Genomic DNA, 19,434 nt, shown 5'->3' with positions numbered 1-19,434 from the left:
AGTCTTAGGCCAGTAAGTTATCTGCACTGTACTGCAGTAGTTTTGTCCTGCTGGTCTATTCAATGATGGAGAATAAGATGAACGTAAATTTGGATCGTTTTATAAAAAATTTTTTTTTTACAATTTTCAGATTTTTAACGACCAAACTCACTCATTAGTTTTTAAGCCACCAAGCTGAAATGCAATACCGAAGTCCTCCAAATTTACGTTTATCTTATTATCCATCATTTTCTGATTCCAAAAACATATAAATATGTTATATTTGTATTATAAACAAGCTCTGAAAATTAAAAATACAAATTATTATCAAAATTAAATTTTCGAAATCAATTTAAAAACACTTTCATCTTATTCCTTGTCGGTTCCTGATTCCAAAAACATATAGATATGATATGTTTGGATTAAAAACACGCTCAGAAAGTTAAAACGAAGAGAGGTACAGAAAAGCGTGCTATCCTTCTCAGCGCAACTACTACCTCGCTCTTCTTGTCAATTTCACTGCCTTTGCCATGAGCGGTGGACTGACGATGCTACGAGTATACGGTCTTGCTGCGTTGCATTGCGTTCAGTTTCATTCTGTGAGTTCGACAGCTACTTGACTAAATATTGTATTTTCGCCTTACGCGACTTGTTTTTAATGTTTTTACATTTAGTCAAGTTTTGACTAAATGTTTTAACATAAAGGGGGGAATCGAGACGAGGGTCGTGGTGTATGTGTGTCTGTGTGTGTGTATGTGTGTGTGTGTGTGTTTGTGTGTGTGTGTGTGTGTGTGTGTGTGTCTGTCTGTGCGTGTGTGTGTGTAGAGCGATTCAGACCAAACTACTGGACCGATCTTTATGACATTTTACATGAGAGTTCCTGGGAATGATATCCCCGGACGTTTTTTCTTTTTTTCGATAAATACCTTTGATGACGTCATATCCGGCTTTTTGTAAAAGTTGAGGCGGCACTGTCACACCCTCATTTTTCAATCAAATTGATTGAAATTTTGGCCAAGCAATCTTCGACGAAGGCCGGACTTCGGTATTGCATTTCAGCTTGGTGGCTTAAAAATTAATTAATTACTTTGGTCATTAAAAATCTGAAAATTGTAAACAAAATATTTTTTTATACAACGATCCAAATTTACGTTCATCTTATTTTTCATCATTTTCTGATTCCAAAAACATATAAATATGTTATATTTGGATTACAAACAAGCTCTGAAAATTAAAAGTATAAAAATTATGATCAAAATTAAATTTTCGAAATCAATTTAAAAACACTTTCATCTTATTCATTGTCGGTTCCTGATTCCAAAAACATATAGATATGATATGTTTGGATTAAAAACACGCTCAGAAAGCTAAAACGAAGAGAGGTACAGAAAAGCGTGCTATCCTTCTCAGCGCAACTACTACCCCGCTCTTCTTGTCAATTTCACTGCCTTTGCCACGAGCGGTGGACTGACGATGCTACGAGTATACGGTCTTGCTGAAAAAATGCATTGCGTTCAGTTTCATTCTGTGAGTTCGACAGCTTGACTAAATGTTGCATTTTCGCCTTACGCGACTTGTTTTCCTCTGTTGTGACACTTCAAGATCTAGTGGGTCGTGTATGCGTGTGCATGCGTGCCCGCTCGCCTGTCCGTCCATCCGTCTGTCTGTGTGTTTGTGTGTGCAACTGGGTGCACATACCTGTGTATACTCCCCTGTCCATCTTTGCAATCCTTCAAAGCATCATGTTAATTCCCTGTGTTTCAGTTGGAGCGGCAGGTAGCACAGTGACCCAGAAGAAGGGGGAGAATGTGACGCTCAACTGTCCACAGGTACAGGAGGATGAGTCGCTGGCCACCACCATCTGGTACAAAGATGACATCATGAAGGTTAGTTTGGCTGGATGCAGTGACTCATGAAGCTTTCAACCCCTGGCTCATAGTCAACAACAAAAACAGATGTTTGGTGGCTTGTTGACACCACCGTTTTTGTTGGTCCGCAGAGAGCTTATCGTCTTCGGCTTCATCTTTATCGACCAAATTTTGTTCATTGGTGTACAGTGTATTTATTTTCAATTTCATTCATTCACTCATTGATCCAATTATTTATTGTTAGATTTTGTGTTTACTTTACGTTGTATTTATACATTTAAATTTCTACTTATTTGGTTTGTGTGTCAGGTGTCAATGGGTCAGTCGGGCGGGACGCAATACACGGAGCCCAGCCTGGAGAGCAAGTTTGCGGTAGAGCAGGACTCCAGCCTGGTGCTAATGAGACTCGACCCCGGGGACTCCGGCAACTACACCTGCAAGGTCTTCGTTGTCAACTCCACCGGTGTCATGGATAACAACAGCACCACCTGGATTGTCCTTGTTCAAGGTGGGTAGAGTCACACAGTGGGGGGTCTGCCCCCCCCCCCCTTCCCCTCCCTCTTTCTTAAACCCCAGCTCCTTCCGCCCTCCTATTTTAGAATTTCCTTTTTTCAATACCTTGCTTTTTCTCTCTCCAGATTTTCTGTTCAAAACACTGTAAATTGTTAAGCCTCCTCCCACCCCCTAACCCCAGATTTTAGGACTTTCCTTTTTCAATACCTTGCATTTATTTCTCTCCAGATTTTCTGTTCATAAACACTGTAAATTTACCCCTATTTTAACACTCCTTTGTTGAAGACCTGATTTTGTTCAGTTTTAGGTTTTAAAAGGGGGGGTTCCACTGTGATTGCGTCAATGATGCTGATCAAATTTCACCCTAATGCACACTACCCTATCACCCCACCCCCCCCCCCCCCCCAAAGGCAAACCCCAAACTCAATGTCTGTGAAATGTTGATGCTGCATGACAGTACTGTTGTGTTTAGCAAAGGAAACAGTAAGCTCTCACACAGAAAATATGGACATCGTCCTGGAATTTTGGCGTAACTCGTTTTAAAGAGCAATTTTAATTATGAAATAATATTTATATTCCTTCCTGGTATGGATAGAAAGATAAAAGTATGTTCAAGCATGCATTGTCAATCGTATTTTAAGAGAATATTTTTCATGAAGAATGATTAATTTGTACTAAGTCTAAAGCTAAGAAAACCCATTAACAAGTCGCGTAAGGCGAAATTACTACATTTAGTCAAGCTGTGGAACTCACAGAATGAAACTGAACGCACTGCATTTTTTCACAATGACCGTAGTCCACCGCTCCTGCAAAAGGCAGTGAAATTAATGAGCCTGTTTAGCGCGGTAGTGGTTGCGCTGTGCTGCATAGCACGCTTTTCTGTACCTCTCTTCGTTTTAACTTTCTGAGCGTGTTTTTAATCCAAACATATCATATCTATATATGTTTTTGGAATCAGGAACCGACAAGGAATAAGATGAAAGTGTTTTTAAATCGAGTTTGGAAATTTTATTTTAATGATAATTTTTATATTTTTAATTTTCAGAGCTTGTTTTTAATCCAAATATAACATATTTATATGTTTTTGGAATCAGAAAATGATGAAGAATAAGATGAACGTAATTTTGGATCATTTTATAAAAAAATCATTTCAATTACAATTTTCAGATTTTTAATGACCAAAGTCATAAATTCAATTTTAAGCCTCCAAGCTGAAATGCAATACCAAAGTCCGGCCTTCGTCGAAGATTGCTTGGCCAAAATTTCAATCAATTTTATTGAAAAATGAGGGTGTGACAGTGCTGCCTCAACTTTTACAAAAAGCCGGATATGACGTCATCAAAGACATTTATCGAAAAAATGAAAAAAAGGTCTGGGGATTTCAAGCCCAGGAACTCTTATGTAAAATTTCATAAAGATTGGTCCAGTAGTTTAGTCTGAATCGCTCTACACACACACACGCACAGACACACACAAACACACACATACACCCACACACACACACACACACACACACACACACACACACACACACACACACACACACACACACACACACACATGCACCACGACCCTCGTCTCGATTCCCCCTCTATGTTAAAACATTTAGTCAAAACTTGACTAAATGTAAAAGACGACCAGAATCATGTTGCGCCAAAATTCCACGATTATCGTTATGTGGATGACTGATTGTGGGCCGTACTTGTTTCCAGATGTGCCCAGCCCTCCTGGCGAGGCGAGGATAGTGGACACCCAGAGTCGACAGGTCAAGGTGGAGTGGTCCCCAAGCGACAGCGACAACAACAGTCCCATATCCAACTACGTCGTCCTGATCAGGTGAGAAACGTTGGAGGCATCGTCCTGAATGAAGCGGATTTGACCTCACATACTGAAAGAAGAGCGACCATTTGACTTTGAGATTGACTCAGCTTGACGATGAACCTCTCATATGATATAGCTACATTCGGTTATTGCCACGTTTGATTGATTTTTGATTTTCTGTTCAATACCCTTTGTATCCATAAGGGATAATTCGGGGCTGACACAAATCCTTCCCTTTACTCTGTCGTAGAATTGGTGACACAACGATAATAACAAGAACAACAAGAACACTTTATTGTCCATTCAAATGTTACATTAAAATGGAAAATGTTCTTTGACACACCCAGCCAGCCTACATATACACATCTGAAGGGAACCAACATAGGTTGCTGAACCAGGTCAAAAGTTAAATTGTGATGCAACCTATGAATCAGTGTCATGAAAAGTTCAGAGGGGAACCACAGTATATTTTTGGATATTTCCTTCAGAAAGAAAGTCAACTGTCTGGTGTTTGATGGCGAGAATAACACTGCAGGTCGAATGTCGTTTGTTCATTTCACTTCTTACTATCTCAGGTGCTGGGAGACTGGTTCCGCTCAACTCTTAGTCACTCACTGTCGGTGTCTAGGTCATTATGTAGAGCGCTTACTTCCCTTTGTTTATCACATCTAGGTTTTGATGGTTGTTTAAGAAAAAATAAAACCCACCCAACTAGCTCTGAATGTTTTCTCCACACAGTGAATGCCAGACGGGGAACAACAAGCGAGAAATAGTGGTGGGCGAGTCTACACACCAGGTGACCATCACTAACCTGGAGCCCTACACCTGCTATCAGGTCCACGTCAGAGCCACAAACGATGTGGGGCGAAGTCTACCTGGGCCACCCACTAGCCAGTTTTACACAGAGTCAGAAAGTAAGATTTTTTATTTTATTTATTTATTTTTTTTCTCTCCATGTACCCCCATGGGGGTTCTTGAATAAATTCTTTGCCTTGCCTTGCCTTGCCTTGCATATGCGGGGACTGTGTCTTTCACACAAAGAATGGCTGGTTTGGCTGAAAAAGGTGATTTATTTGGTAATTTCTTGTAATCAGCAAACGAGTCCCAGCTTTGCAAAATCAAGGGCTGCCATGGCCACTTATCCATACATTTAGGAGAAATGTAAAAACGAGAAAAATAAATATGCTTAGAGTTGCATTATGCAGCAAACAAATTGGACTATTTTCAATGCTTTTAGACCTCTGAAGAATTTTAAGGATTTTTTTTTCTTCAGTGTGAATCTGTGATCCGTGAACATCTGCAGAGGTTTGCTGAATTTGTGTGCCTAAGATTTTCCAAAACTCTGAAGTAAAACAAACTTTTTGGCAGGGTCTCTTTCACACTAGATTTACAACACTGTTGAGAATGCTAAGGATTCCTGAGGGTGAAAGACAACAGTGGTGTAAATGGCACAAACAGTGTTTTCCAAGTTGCATGTTTAAGAAATGAAAATGGGAGGACTTGGGGTAGAATTTTGGTCTAAAACTAGCTGCTGATTTGGTGCAGTTGCCTACCACTGCCAGTTGATGAAGACAGATAAATTTAAGAAAATCTTTGTTTAAATTCGGCAAACCACTGATTATGTTATGTCATTGGTAGTCATTTGCTAATTACGCAAAACCCCCGTCAGAAATGCTGCCTATTGCTCTAAAATCTGAAATTCCATGAAGTTCAACACAAAGCATATAAAATGAGAGAATGAAGGATGTTTGATTATTTGAGTAGCTTACAGAGTGGTTGATGTGTTTTGACATGAGTGAAGATCCTTAGCAGTGACTAGTTTCTGTTGAGATACCAGTACTGCATGCCTTCCCCAGTTGTACTGGTAGATTTCCTGGTGTTGATTGAACATTTCTTTCATTTGTCGACATGAAATTGTGGCCGGACCTCAGTAAACTCGAAAATGTAATGGATTTAGTTAAAGGAAGTATTCAGTTTCATTCAGGAAATACTAGGGACATTGCACAAGACCATTTGTGTTGAAAGTCAGCTGGAGAAAGGCAATTGGCATACAGTAGAGAAAGGCAATTCGTATACAGTAGAGAAAGGCAATTCGCATACAGTAGAGAAAGGCAATTTGCATACAGTAGAGAAAGGCAATTTGCATACAGTAGAGAAAGGCAATTCGCATACAGTAGAGAAAGGCAATTTGCATACAGTAGAGAAAGGCAATTCGCATACAGTAGAGAAAGGCAATTTGCATACAGTAGAGAAAGGCAATTTGCATTCAGTAGAGAGAGGCAATTCGCATACAGTAGAGAAAGGCAATTTGCATACAGTAGAGAGAGGCAATTCGCATACAGTAGAGAAAGGCAATTCGCATACAGTAGAGAGAGGCAATTCACAAACAGTAGAGAAAGGCAATTTGCATACAGTAGAGAAAGGCAATTCGCATACAGTAGAGAAAGGCCAAATGTGGCTCAGGTGATTATATTTAATTAAAAAAAAAGTTATCTTATGTAGCGCACGCCGCACAGCATACACATCACAGTCAGTCGCTTAATTGTTCTGATCGCAGGATAGCGTAGAACATGCTCCGCGAGACTGCCGATAATCCTGAGATAGTTATTTCAAGAAATTGTGTATTGGTACAGCATGTTGTGCACTTACTAAGATAGCTATTTGTAAATATTTGGTACATATTTATGGTGTTATCCCGAATTTTGCTGTGAGTAACATAACGCCCGCAAAAACCAAAGGCATTTGTCTGAAGCGCATTTCCAAAAAGCATAGTTGCGATTTGTTTTTTTAAATCTGAATCAAAAAGCATAGTTGCCATTTGGTTTTTTTAAATCTGAATCCGTGACTGTTGTTCTTGAATACTCTTTCGTTTAGGTTCCAAAAATGCTGATTTAAAGGGGAAGGATAGTTGAAACTGTAACCGTTTACATTTTGCTCCCAGATTTGCAGTTGTTGTGTTTACTAGGAGTTTGGACGGGCGCGGTGTTCTAGTGGATAAGACATCGGCCGCCTATTCGGAAGGTCATGCGTCCAAATCGCGGCCGCCTGGTAGGTTAAAGGTGGAGAATTTTCTGATCTCCCAGGTCATTGCTTATGTGCAGACCTGCTAGTGCCTTATCCCCCTTCGTGTGTACACGCAAGCCCAGACCAAGTGCGCACGGAAAAGATCCTGTAACCCATGTCACAGTTCGGTGGGTTATGGAAACACAAAAATACCCAGCATGCTTCCCCCGAAAGCGGCGTATGGCTGCCGGGATGGTGGGGTAAAAGCGGTCATACACGTAAAAACGCACTTGTGCAAAATTGTAAGTGAACGTGGGAGTTTCAGCCCATGAGCGAAGAACAAAAACTATGAGTTTTACTCTTTAAAAAAAATGATTTTCAAATTCGAAGATTGCCACAATAGTTGTCTATCTAATCCGACTTGAACCCTTCAGACTCCCTGTACTTGCAGTTTAAACTCATATTTTGTCTGAGAATAGTTTTCAAATGCAAGGTCCTTCAGAAAAACTACGAGGTAAAAATCTGGAGTGCTAAAATCGTGTAGGTGTGCCTACCACTCAGTGCCCAAGTATGGAATAAATGTTTGAAAAAGTGTAAAAGTCGGACCATTACATAAACAAACTTGAAACTTTGTGCAATCTTCTTCCCATATATCTAAAGCCAATGTACATCAAATATGGAGTCATTTGCTAAAAACAAATGTAGGAGTTAATTGCAATTTGGTGGGTTGCATTTTGGGTGGTCACCCTATGTTATAAGGACAGCCTTTAAAGGTATGATTATATCATGTGCATACTTGTTAACATGCCACCAGATTGGCCGCAATAATCTAGCCGGTTGAACAGCATTCGGTTGGTAAATGAAAGTCTTCACAAAGCTATCTTCTTCTATTTGTGTGGGTTAATAAATAGGATTTAACATAACAATGTGGTACTGGTTTGGGTATTGTTCAAAGTGATTACTCAACTTCTGTGAATTGTACATTCGTGGTGACCATGCTACACACTGTGTAATTCAAGCACAGAAAATAATATTTCTTAATATTTTGCCCCCCCCCCCCCCCCCCCCCCCCCCCCCCCCCCCCCCCCCCCCGGGTTAGGGGGAAGAATTTACCCGATGCTCCCCAGCATGTCGTAAGAGGCGACTAACGGATTCTGTTTCTCCTTTTACCCTTGTTAAGTGTTTCTTGTATAGAATATAGTCAATTTTTGTAAAGATTTTAGTATGTAAGAAATGTTAAGTCCTTTGTACTGGAAACTTGCATTCTCCCAGTAAGGTCATATATTGTACTACGTTGCAAGCCCCTGGAGCAAATTTTTGATTAGTGCTTTTGTGAACAAGAAACAATTGACAAGTGGCTCTATCCCATCTCCCCCCTTTCCCCGTCGCGATATAACCTTCGTGGTTGAAAACGACGTTAAACACCAAAGAAAGAAAGAATATTTTGGCCTTATAAATGTACTTCGTGACTGCATTTGTATATGGTGAAAAGGAGAAGATATACAATGTGTGAAATAGGAGTTCGTATTTGGTTTTGTCACAATGAATTTATTGTTTATGTGTGTGTGTGTGTGTGTGTATGTGTGTGTGTGTGTGTGTGTGAGTGTGTGTGTGTGCGGGTGTGTGTGTGTGTGTGTGTGTGTGTGTGTGTGTGTGTGAGTGCGTACGTGCGCGCGCGCGAGCTTGTATCTGTCCGTGTACGTCTCTAAAACACACACACACACACACACACACACTCACACACACACACACACACACACACACACACACACACACACACACACACACACCCACACACACACACACACACACACGCGACAGAATGATGTCGTGCAACGTATTTGCATTGGATCTCATACACTTTTTAATAACCCCCCGTACCAATCAAATAACGGATTTGTGTTGCAGGTGTAACGGCGATTGTGGATCAGGCTGGGGGCTCCTGTGCGTCTGACACTTGTCGCGACTCCTTCCTTGTGTGCGAAGGAAGTGTGTGCAGTAAGTATATCAATCTGAAAAAAACAAGCACTTGTACGAAAAAAGAACCCGTAACAGATATATTGTTATACGCACACTCCTTCCTGCATACACAGTTTTGCCTACCATCTCAGATATGGCATCCGCCCCCCCCCTCCCCCCTAGCCTAAAAAAAAAAAAAAAAAAAAAGAGAAAACAATTAAATCAATAAATGTTATGTTAAAACAAAGAAAAACTGATGGCTCCGCACCGAATATGCATACCAGCGCTCATTGGTCTAAAACATATGTAAATATTGTGCAGCAAAGGGAGTCTATAGCTACCCACAGGAAAATAATCATCGAATATCCTGTTATTAACCAATGAGCGCTGGTGTGCATATTCGGTGCGGATACATGATTTGTCCCCAAGTGGATTCTCGGCTCGCAAACGAAGATTCGTCCAAATGATGGTTAAATACAACCTGCAGCGGACGAAAGCTGAAAACTAAAGGCACATAATAGTTCAAACAATCATTCAATTGTATTTATTTGACCTTACACAGACTATAGGAAGATGCAAACCGTCTTGAACAATATTTTTCCCCAGGAAGCGACTCCAAAAACACAGAAGACTCGAAGGTGAGTGACGTACCTTGTAGTCTTTCTGTGATAGTAGTAGTCCAGTGGACGATACCTTCCGCCTGTGGTCGAATTAAAAAAATAAACAGCCTGGGTTCACTCTGGGAACAGTGAGATTTGTTGTTGAGGAACTTATTTCGAAAAAGCTACGAGTTGCTTTCTTAAAAATGATTTTTTATTTTGTAAAAATCCAACTCACGTGTACGTGTACGAGAGCGAGCAGTCCGGATGTGGATATTTGCTATGTGTCCAAGAGGAGGGATGTTTTTTAAATTAAATTTAAGTCAAGTTTTGACAACATGTTTTAACATTGACGGGGAATCGAGACGTGGGTCGTGGTGTGTGTGTGTGTGTGTGTGTGTGTGTGTGTGTGTGTGTGTGTGTGTGTGTGTGTGCGAGTATGTGTGTATGTGTGTGTGTGTGTGTGTGTGTGTGTGTGTGTGGAAACTACCTCTTCATGAAAATTCACATGAGAGTTCCTGGGTATAATATTTCCCAAACGTGTTTTCTTTTTTCCGATAAATGTATTTGATGACGTCATGTTCGGCATTTAGTGAAACTTTAGGCGGCACTGTCACGCCCTCATTTTTCAATCAAATTGATTAACATTTTGGTTAACTAATCTTCGGCGAAGCCCAGACTTTGGTATTGCATTTCAGCTTGGAGGCTTAACAATTAATTGATGAGTTTACTCATTCAAGTTTTCATTAAAATCGATTTTTCGCAAACAAATCTAAAAATAATTGCATCGTTTTCTTCATCAAATTCTGAATCTAAAAATATGTAGATATGTCACGTTTACTCTAAAGATGTGATCACAATTAACGAAAAATTAAAATGTTAATCAGGTACTACTATTAACATTATAGAAATCGATCCAAAAATTATTTCATCGTGTTCTTTATGATTTCCTGATTAAAAAACCATATAGATATTATTATTATTATTATAATGAACAGTTATGCGCCTAATCTAAATATAGCCATAGGCGCTTACAAAATATACAATACATAGTGAAAATTATACAAAACACAAATCGACAAGGACCAAGACACTCGGACTCATACACTCGCAGACAGACGCACAGCAAGAACGCGACGCACTCACTCATACCAACTACAGACACATGCATTCTAAAAACGGCAAAACAATCATAAATAAATAAATAAATTATTGGATACATAAAGTTAGTTGAGAGAAGAAGAATAGAGATGGAAAGGGAAGAAGAAGGAGAGAGAAGGAGACAGATTAAGGACTAGCAGGAGAGGGGGATGGGTGGTCATTAACAGACTAGTGAGGGAAGAGGTATGTCAGTTTTGAGTGAGGTTTTGAATGTTATGGTTGGATTAAAAATAAGTTAAGAAAGTTACACAGAATTCAGAAAAGTGCACTTTCCTGCTAAGCGGAACCGCTACTGCGCTATACTGGCTTGTCAATTTCACTGCGTGATCCACGTGAAAAGTGTGAGCGATTTCTTTGCCGCAGGGATTGACGAAGCAGTATTGTCTTGGTGAAAAAATGCAGTGCGTTCTGTGAGTTCGACAGCTTGACAGCTTAACTAACTGTAGTAGTTTCGCCTTACGCGACTTGTAACTCATGAAAAAGCCTGACTGTGACTTGAAATGTTTTCACGAGAAGGAGTGTGCCTTGAACGTTCCAAAATCGAGATAAAAACAAAACAAGAAAAAGTCAATTCATGGAACGCTTAATAAACAAAAAAGAACATTCTCAAGTACATGTATTGTACATCGATCTTGTGATCTTTGTAGCGGACAGTCATACGAACAATGACGGGCGCAGTGGCGTGGTGGTTAGGCGTCGGCCTCCTAATCGGGAGGTCGTGAGTTCGAATCCCGGTTTCTGCCGCCTGTTGGCTTAAAGGTGGAGATTTTTCCGATCCCACATGTCAACTTCTGTGCAGACCTGCTATATTGCCTTGTACCATTTCGTGTGTGCACGCAAGCACAAGACCAAGTGCGCACGCACAAGATTCTGTAATCCAGAGTTCGTTGGGTTATAGAAACACGAACATACCCAGCATGCCTCCCCCGACATCGGCGTATGCTGCCTGAATGGCGGGGTAAAAATACACGTAAAAATACACTCGTGCTATACTGTTCAAAAAAAGAAACGCATAGTTGCTACTTGCCAAATTTGTTTTATTTTTCGAAAAAATTAACAGAAAATCCAATATTTAGATTATTTGTTTGAAATTTGGTATGGACACAGTTGAATGCACACACAGTTCATTTGCATCTTCAAATCAATCAGTCAATCAATACGATTGGGTGCCGAGGCTGTCAAGTCAGTAGGGGGTGTGACTGCCTTGAGCAGCAACAACTGCCCGGCACCTTCTGGGCATGGACTGGATCAGATGCCGGATATCTTGCTGTGGGATGGTGTCCCACTCCTCCTGAAGTGCCTGCAATAGATCGCGGTGATTTGCCGGCGCTTCTTCTCGCCTGCGCACACGTCTGTCCAATTCATCCCAGAGGTGTTCTATCGGGTTCATGTCTGGCGACATGGATGGCCAGGGAAGCACCTGGACATGGTGGTCGGTGAGGAACTGGGTGGTGAGTCGTGCTGTGTGCGGGCGAGCGTTGTCCTGCTGGAATATGGCATCCTGGTCAGCCAGAAGAGGAAGGGCGTGTGGGCGCAGAATTTCCTCCACGTATCGCTGGGCAGTTATGCGCCCTTGGACGTGCACCAGGGTGCTCCTTCCAGCGGTATTGATCGCCCCCCACACCATGACGCCTCCACCACCATGAACGGGTGCCTCATCCACACAGTTGGGCGCGTAACGTTCGTTTACTCTCCGGTAGACCCTCCTCCGACCATCATGTCGCTGGAGCAGGAAGTAGGACTCGTCGCTGAACCACACGTGTCTCCAGTGATTCCGGACGGTCCAGCGAAGGTGCTGGTTGCCCCACTGCACTCGGTTCTGGCGATGGCGGCGGGTGAGGACAGCTCCTCTGTGAGGTCTGCGAGCTCTCAAACCAGCTTCATGCAGGCGGTTCCGCACGGTCTGGTCCGATAATCGGTGTGGCCCGGGGAGAGCCTGGACAGAAGATGAGGCCGACAGGAAACGATTCCGGAGGTGGCGGAGCCGTATGAAGCGGACGTGAGCAGCAGTTGTCGCCCTTGGTCTTCCCGCTCGTGGCAAGTCAGCAACGGAGCCAGTGGCTTGAAACCTGACCCACAGTCTACTGATGGTGCTCTGGGACACGTGGAAGTGCCTGGCGATTGCACTTTGACTTTGGCCTGCTTGTAAACGACCCAATGCAATTTGGCGGTCTTCTCTGCTCAATCGGGCCATCTTTCGTCGCTGAATTGTCGTCTGATTTCTTTGTGGCGAACAATCCGCTTTTATGGGTTTTGGAAGACATGGTGAGAGCTCAATATTCCCCGAGTTTCACGAGATTACACTGAAGCATGACGAGTGGTCATGCCAAATGAGCAATTTTGACATTGTAGCCACTGATAACGCATGCGTCACGTGCAGAGCTCACTTGTGGCAATGGACGAAAGGTCGACGACCAGATAAACATTTTCTGCAGTTTGGTGGATATCCTTGTAGCCATATAACTAAATTAACCAAATATTACAAGCTATGCGTTTCTTTTTTTGAACAGTATAAAAACATAAGTGAACGTGGGAGTTTCAGGCCATAAACGAAGAAGAAGACGAAGATACGAACAATAATGAGACAGCAAAAAGAAAATGACGAACAATTAGCTCATCAATGCTTTGTCTTCTGAATGTCACGATGGCGATCGAGATTCGTAGACGATAGTACATGGGTAAGTCTATTGTAAGTGGTTAGTCTTAGTTATACACACTGTAAATTGGAGTGTTCCAGTTTTGAACATACTTGTTGTAACCAGCTGTGAACTTTCCGTGAGATGCTAAATAATTCTACAAGCAAAAGTAGCACACATGGTATACACTAAATAGCGTTTACAATGTACATGTGCTACTTTTAGTAGTAGAATTATATAGTATCTCACACAGTGTTCACGACTGGTTACAACAAGTGTGTTCAAAAGTGGAACACTTCAATTTCTGCCAGTGCACGAGTAATTTTATACACTAAAAATCAAGGAGAGAAAAATTCATCCGCCTGTATTGCGATTCCCATGAGTAATTGCAATTAAATAAAGGTTATATATACAACCACCTGTCTATTTATTCAGATTGTAATTGATATTTTCAGTTTGTCGAGCATGTGTCGTAGATGACAAATGCCCACTATGACATTAGATAAACTATTCCTCAACAAATGTAATTGATATCAAACAACTTACGATAATGATACATGCCCTTGAACTATACTCGCGACAACTCGGCGTTCACCCAGAGGTGACTATAATTATGTGAGTGGACATGGCGATCTTTCTTTTGAAATTCGGCGACCACCAAAGCTGAAAGTATCCCAATGACAATGTCCTCTCCTTTTCTTCAAGGAAATACTGTACTCAAGAAGGGAGGAGTTGGTGGGTAGGAGGGGCAAAATAATTGAGAATGGTTGAGGGGAGTTGGGGGAGGGGGGGGGGGGGGTGGGCGGATGACGGGGGGGAGGGGGGGGAGGATATTCGTTTCATTGATAGAAAAGGAAGACTGTATAATCTTCCTCATTTTGGGGTAACGCAAAATATTATTTGAGTAGAAAAAATAATAAGAATGGTTTGTTATTGGAACGTTTAATTTAATACAAAACATAACGTTAATGTCATGTGAAAGTTACATTTTGTTTTGTTATAAATGAAACGTTCCAAATACATACCATTCTTCTTTCTGTTTCTTCTTCTTTTTTTTGTGGTAATACATACCATTCTTTTTTGTAATCATTATTCTGAATTGTGGAATGTTTGCAGTATATCTGTTTTTGGATTCCTTAATGTTTGACTTGCATTTCTATTACATTCTACCTTCATTCCAGAATACAAAACAGGAGTTGACTGCAGTAATGGCAATGAGCATTGTCAAAGTGGTACAGCCTGTGAATCATCATCCAACATGATATGTAGTAAGTTTTTCTCCTTGACTTTTGTATTTTTTCCTTTAATTTCCAAGGAATGGAAAATAAACGCCAGCGCAAATTCCCAGAAACTGTAAGCTTATATTTTATTTATTTTATTTACGAGGATTTATATCGCGCACATATCTCACCACACAAGGCGACTCAAGGCGCATATGTTACGTGTGAGATGGCATTTTTTACACAATATATCACGCATTCACATCGGCCAGTAGATCAACAGCCCATAGGCGCTGCATCCACCTTTCACAGCCCATTATTCCAGGTCACACGGGTATTTTGGTGGACATTATATGTAGAAAGCAGTAGTGGTAAGACATATGCAACAAATTAAAACCCAACATTAGAAAGAATTTGAAGGAACCGCATTCACAGCTTCGAGTGATGTGCGTCGTTTCTTTGTCTGCCTGAATTTTTGCGTTCCCGGGAGAGGGTGTTGTTAACTGTTCATATTTGTGTGTGTGTGTGTGTGTGTGTGTGTGTGTGTGTGTGTGTGTGTGTGTCAGTGTGTGTGTGTGTGTTTGTGTGTCAGTGTGGGTGGGTATGTGTGTGTGTGTGTGTGTTTGTGTGTGTTTGTGTGTGTGTGTGTGTGTTTGTGTGTGTTTGTGTGTGGGTGTGTGTGTGTGTTTGTGTGTATGTGTGTGTGTGTGTGTGTGTTTGTGTGTGTTTGTGTGTGTGTGTGTGTGTTTGTGTGTGTGTGTGTCTGTGTGTGTGTGTTTGTGTGTGTGTGTCTGTGTGTGTGTGTGTGTGTGTGTGTGTGTGTGTGTGTGTACGTTCGTGAGTTTGTGCATGCAGGTATGCGTCGTCTGTCTGTCAGTCTGTGTCTGTCAGTGCCTGCATTTGTCTGCGTATGTCTGTCTGGGACATATGCATAGCTCGTTCAGTTTTAATGTATGCACACGACTAATTTATTTTTCCTCTGTTGTTGAACAGAAATTCAGCTGACTGAAGATTGTTCCAGTAACCCAACAGAGTGTGGAGAAGGCCTCAAGTGTGATACTACAAGCAACACGTGCAGTAAGTTGAATACTAATGTTGCTAATTACGCTTTTAATGAACTTCTCACGATAAGCTACTACTTTTCTTTACCACTATGTGTGTTTTTATTTTGATACACGTCAGGTCTGGCTGGTAAAATGATTTTTGTCCATGTTTGCGATCACTGTTGTAACAAGTTTTAACCACTGTGTGACATTGTAGATAGTTCTGTTTGCAAATATAGCACACAGAGTGTCCTCAAGTGTTCACAAGTGTTCATTATGAGTGCCTCTTTCGTTAGTGGAACTATTTATTATGTACTAAGTCACAAAGAAATAATAAACAAACAAGACAGGTAGGTTGTTGGAACGTTTGTTATTGACAAAACAATACATTCACAGATATTTAGACCCAACGGTCTTTTAAGTGAACAGACAAACAAATATTCACACAAAACTTATCTTGATAGTTAGTTCTATCAGTTTACGTCCACTCGTCAGGAAGCCGAGCGAATTAATGATTGTGAATGATTGAAATATCTGTGAATGTATTGTTTTGTCAATAACAAACGTTTTAACAACCTACCTTTCTTGTTTTTTGATTCTGAATTTTGGAACGTTGGCAGTCTCTTTGTTTTTGCATTTTTTTTTAAGTCACTAAGGGTTCAAAACTTGTTACAGAAATGAGTTCAAAACGTGTTCAGATTTGTTAAGGGATCTGTGTTGTGTACCTCTTTGTGTGTGTGCATGCCTGTCTGTTTTTCTTTCTTCTTCCTTTCTGTCTGTCTGTCTGTCTTTCTGTCTTTCTGTCTTTCTGTTTGTCTTTCCTTCTGTCTGTCTTTCTGTCTTTCTGTCAATGATGTCGGTCGGTCGGTTTATTCGTCCACCAAAGTACTTTGCTAATAATTGTATCACATCCATTTTTCGACCGTAAGTGTTTAAATGTTCCACAGTGTTGATGAATAAATTAGGCTAGGCGCTTCGTTCAATAATTTAGATTAAGTTAGTGCATGCTATATGGTATGAACACAGGATAAACATATAAAACACCGAGATTGCAGACGTTTGAAATACATAACCTGTACTTCAAAACAAAGGATTTGTGTTGCCGGAAAAAATGACAACTAAGTTATACTATTTATGAATAAACTCTATGGAATAAGTGAGCCGTATCACACAAAGAAGGTTGTTCCCATGTTAAAAGTCTTGAAATGCAACACTTAAGTTATTTTCTTCTGTCTTGATTGCAGTGGCCTTTGTTGTAAATAACTCCGATATATATGAAGTCTTATATCGCGCGCGTATCTCCAGACTCGGACTCAAGGCGCAGGGATCTATTTATGCCGTGTGAGATGGAATTTTTTACACAATACATCACGCATTCACATCAGCCAGCAGATCGCAGCCATTTCGGCGCATATCCTACTTTTCACGGCTTATTATTCCAAGTCACACGGATATGCCCAGTCCATATGACCCGCACGTGAGCCCCCACCCCATAACCTCTTGTCAACCCAGACGGGAACAGACAAGACTTTACAGACCTGGGAACCCATACGATGTCGCGGTATTTTGTACGCATGGTTTTCTAGAATACGATCAGTACGTTCAGTGAAAAAGAATACGACGAGAAAATGTCCTGGGCTTCTTGTCTTTTCAAGCGCATCCCGAAGCTAATGCGGTATTTGGACACATGCTCACAGCTTTTGTCAGTAAACATTAGGATAAGGATAAGGATAAGATTTTATATAGTCACAGAAATTCGGGCTGCTTTCTCCCTGGGGAAAGCGAGCTGCCATACAGTATACGGCGCTACCCATTTTTGTTTTTTCCTGCATGCGTGTATTCATGTTTCCAAGCCCGTGTGAGATGGAATTTTTTTTTACACTTTATTTCAAGTCACACGGGTATTTGGTGGACATTTTTATCTATGCCTATACAATTTTGCCAGGAAAGACCCTTTTGTCAATCGTGGGATCTTTAACGTGCACACCCCAATGTAGTGTACACGAAGGGACCTCGGTTTTTCGTCTCATCCGAAAGACTAGCACTTGAACCCACCACCTAGGTTGGGAAAGGGGGGAGAAAATAGCGGCCTGACCCACGCCTGAACACGCAACCTCTCGCTTCCGAGCGCAAGTGCGTTACAACTCGGCAAGTGCGTTACCACTCGGCCACCCAGTCCACTGTCAGGTTGGAAGAAGCATTTGTTTTAAATACATTGGTAAACTTAACCGTGCGACGGACGCGCGTGAAGCATGTTTGAATCATGAATGTTCAAATGCTGTAATTTTTCTGAAAATACATCAAGTTTGTTTGAGAATACTCCTAGTGCAAAACAGAGGTCCCCAGGTCTGACTTTACTTTAAAGGCACATTATCTCCCGTGTTATAGCAGATCGGCACAGGCATTTGCACAGGATATGATCATGCTGCCACTTGGGCACCTAATTACCACGAAGGCACAGCCTGAACATTTGTGTGCAGAGTGGAACAAATTTGCCGAATTATTTGCGTAAATAACACTAACCAAAAAATCGGGTATATGTGACCCTCCACCACGGAATGAGTCGCATGTCACCTTTGCATGATTTTCATATTTTTACATTTTCATAAAGAATTTTTTGTGCTCTATCCAGTGGTGAAAACCGTTTTAGAAAAGAGTGAAAACTGTTTGAGTTATAAGCCTGTGACTAAGGTGACCCTCACACTGTTACTAGACACTCCCCGGACTTATATTAAGCCTAGCGCAGAACCGCGCGAGGTGACATGCGACTCATTTCGTGGTGGAGGGTCACATATATTGCTTTGCCTCAATGCGCAGGAAGCAGGCAATGTGTTGACGTTTGCCATGTGCTTAAGTGGTCGTATACACGATGGATATGTGGTGACTCATTGAATCGTTGACTCGGACAGTAGACACTTTTGAATCGCTTGTGTACGGATTCAGGGTTCTTCTTTTTCTGAATGAATGTTGTAAATTGCCGTGTGTGTTATTTATGCACCATTTGACAACAATGTTCCACTCAATACTTGTGTTGTATTTGTGTGTGTGTGTGGTCCAAATGAATTATACTTGTTCCCGAATAAAAACATCCAGGAATCGTTGACGATTAACAAGGTGGTACACACTTCAAGGAACATATGTTGGACTAGTTTGTAATTGATGGCCTTCATGGTGAAACAGCACACAAGCCATGCCACTCGAAAGAAGAGCAAGTTAAGTGCTGTTCACATGACATACTTGCAACCAACTTTTCCCAACTTTAGTCGTTTGAAAATCTTTCCTGAGTCGTCGAGACCAAGTCGGCGAAAGGCTGCCATGTGAACGGCACAGCAATTTAGGCCAGATTCAGCAGCGACTCCAAAACGCAGTTGGGCACTGCTCGACTCGGCCGTGACTTGTCACAGATTTTGCGCAAGACTTTTCTTATCGCGCTCACTGATTGGTTAGCTCTAGCAAACCCACGCTAATGCATATTTACTTCCCTTCTCCGGAAAACAACAAAGACGACCAGACAATCCTGAATGGTACAGTCTGGCGAGAATCGCCGCTTAAAACTAGTGTGTATTGCTTGCTTGCGATTCATATTCCTGAGAAAATGCAATGAGTGACAAAGATAGTGTGACTGCATGTGT

The 19,434-nt window shown here is 41.3% G+C and overlaps 1 protein-coding gene across 1 annotated transcript in view; it reads left to right on the top strand.

Moving 5' to 3' along the window:
- The first annotated feature begins 1,721 nt into the window (after nt 1-1,721).
- LOC138971988 (neuronal cell adhesion molecule-like) overlaps nt 1,722-19,434 on the top strand; it is an 18,905-nt gene continuing 1,192 nt past the window's right edge. The window contains exons 1-7 of the mRNA XM_070344831.1: nt 1,722-1,865; nt 2,157-2,355; nt 4,073-4,196; nt 4,920-5,095; nt 9,093-9,182; nt 14,721-14,807; nt 15,753-15,836. Coding sequence (XP_070200932.1) covers nt 1,722-1,865; nt 2,157-2,355; nt 4,073-4,196; nt 4,920-5,095; nt 9,093-9,182; nt 14,721-14,807; nt 15,753-15,836 — 904 coding nt within the window. The remainder of the gene's footprint in view (nt 1,866-2,156; nt 2,356-4,072; nt 4,197-4,919; nt 5,096-9,092; nt 9,183-14,720; nt 14,808-15,752; nt 15,837-19,434) is intronic.

The sequence above is a fragment of the Littorina saxatilis genome, linkage group LG7 (assembly GCF_037325665.1).
Source record: "Littorina saxatilis isolate snail1 linkage group LG7, US_GU_Lsax_2.0, whole genome shotgun sequence".
NCBI lineage: Eukaryota > Metazoa > Mollusca > Gastropoda > Littorinimorpha > Littorinidae > Littorina > Littorina saxatilis.
This window is presented reverse-complemented; position numbering and strand designations above follow the sequence as displayed.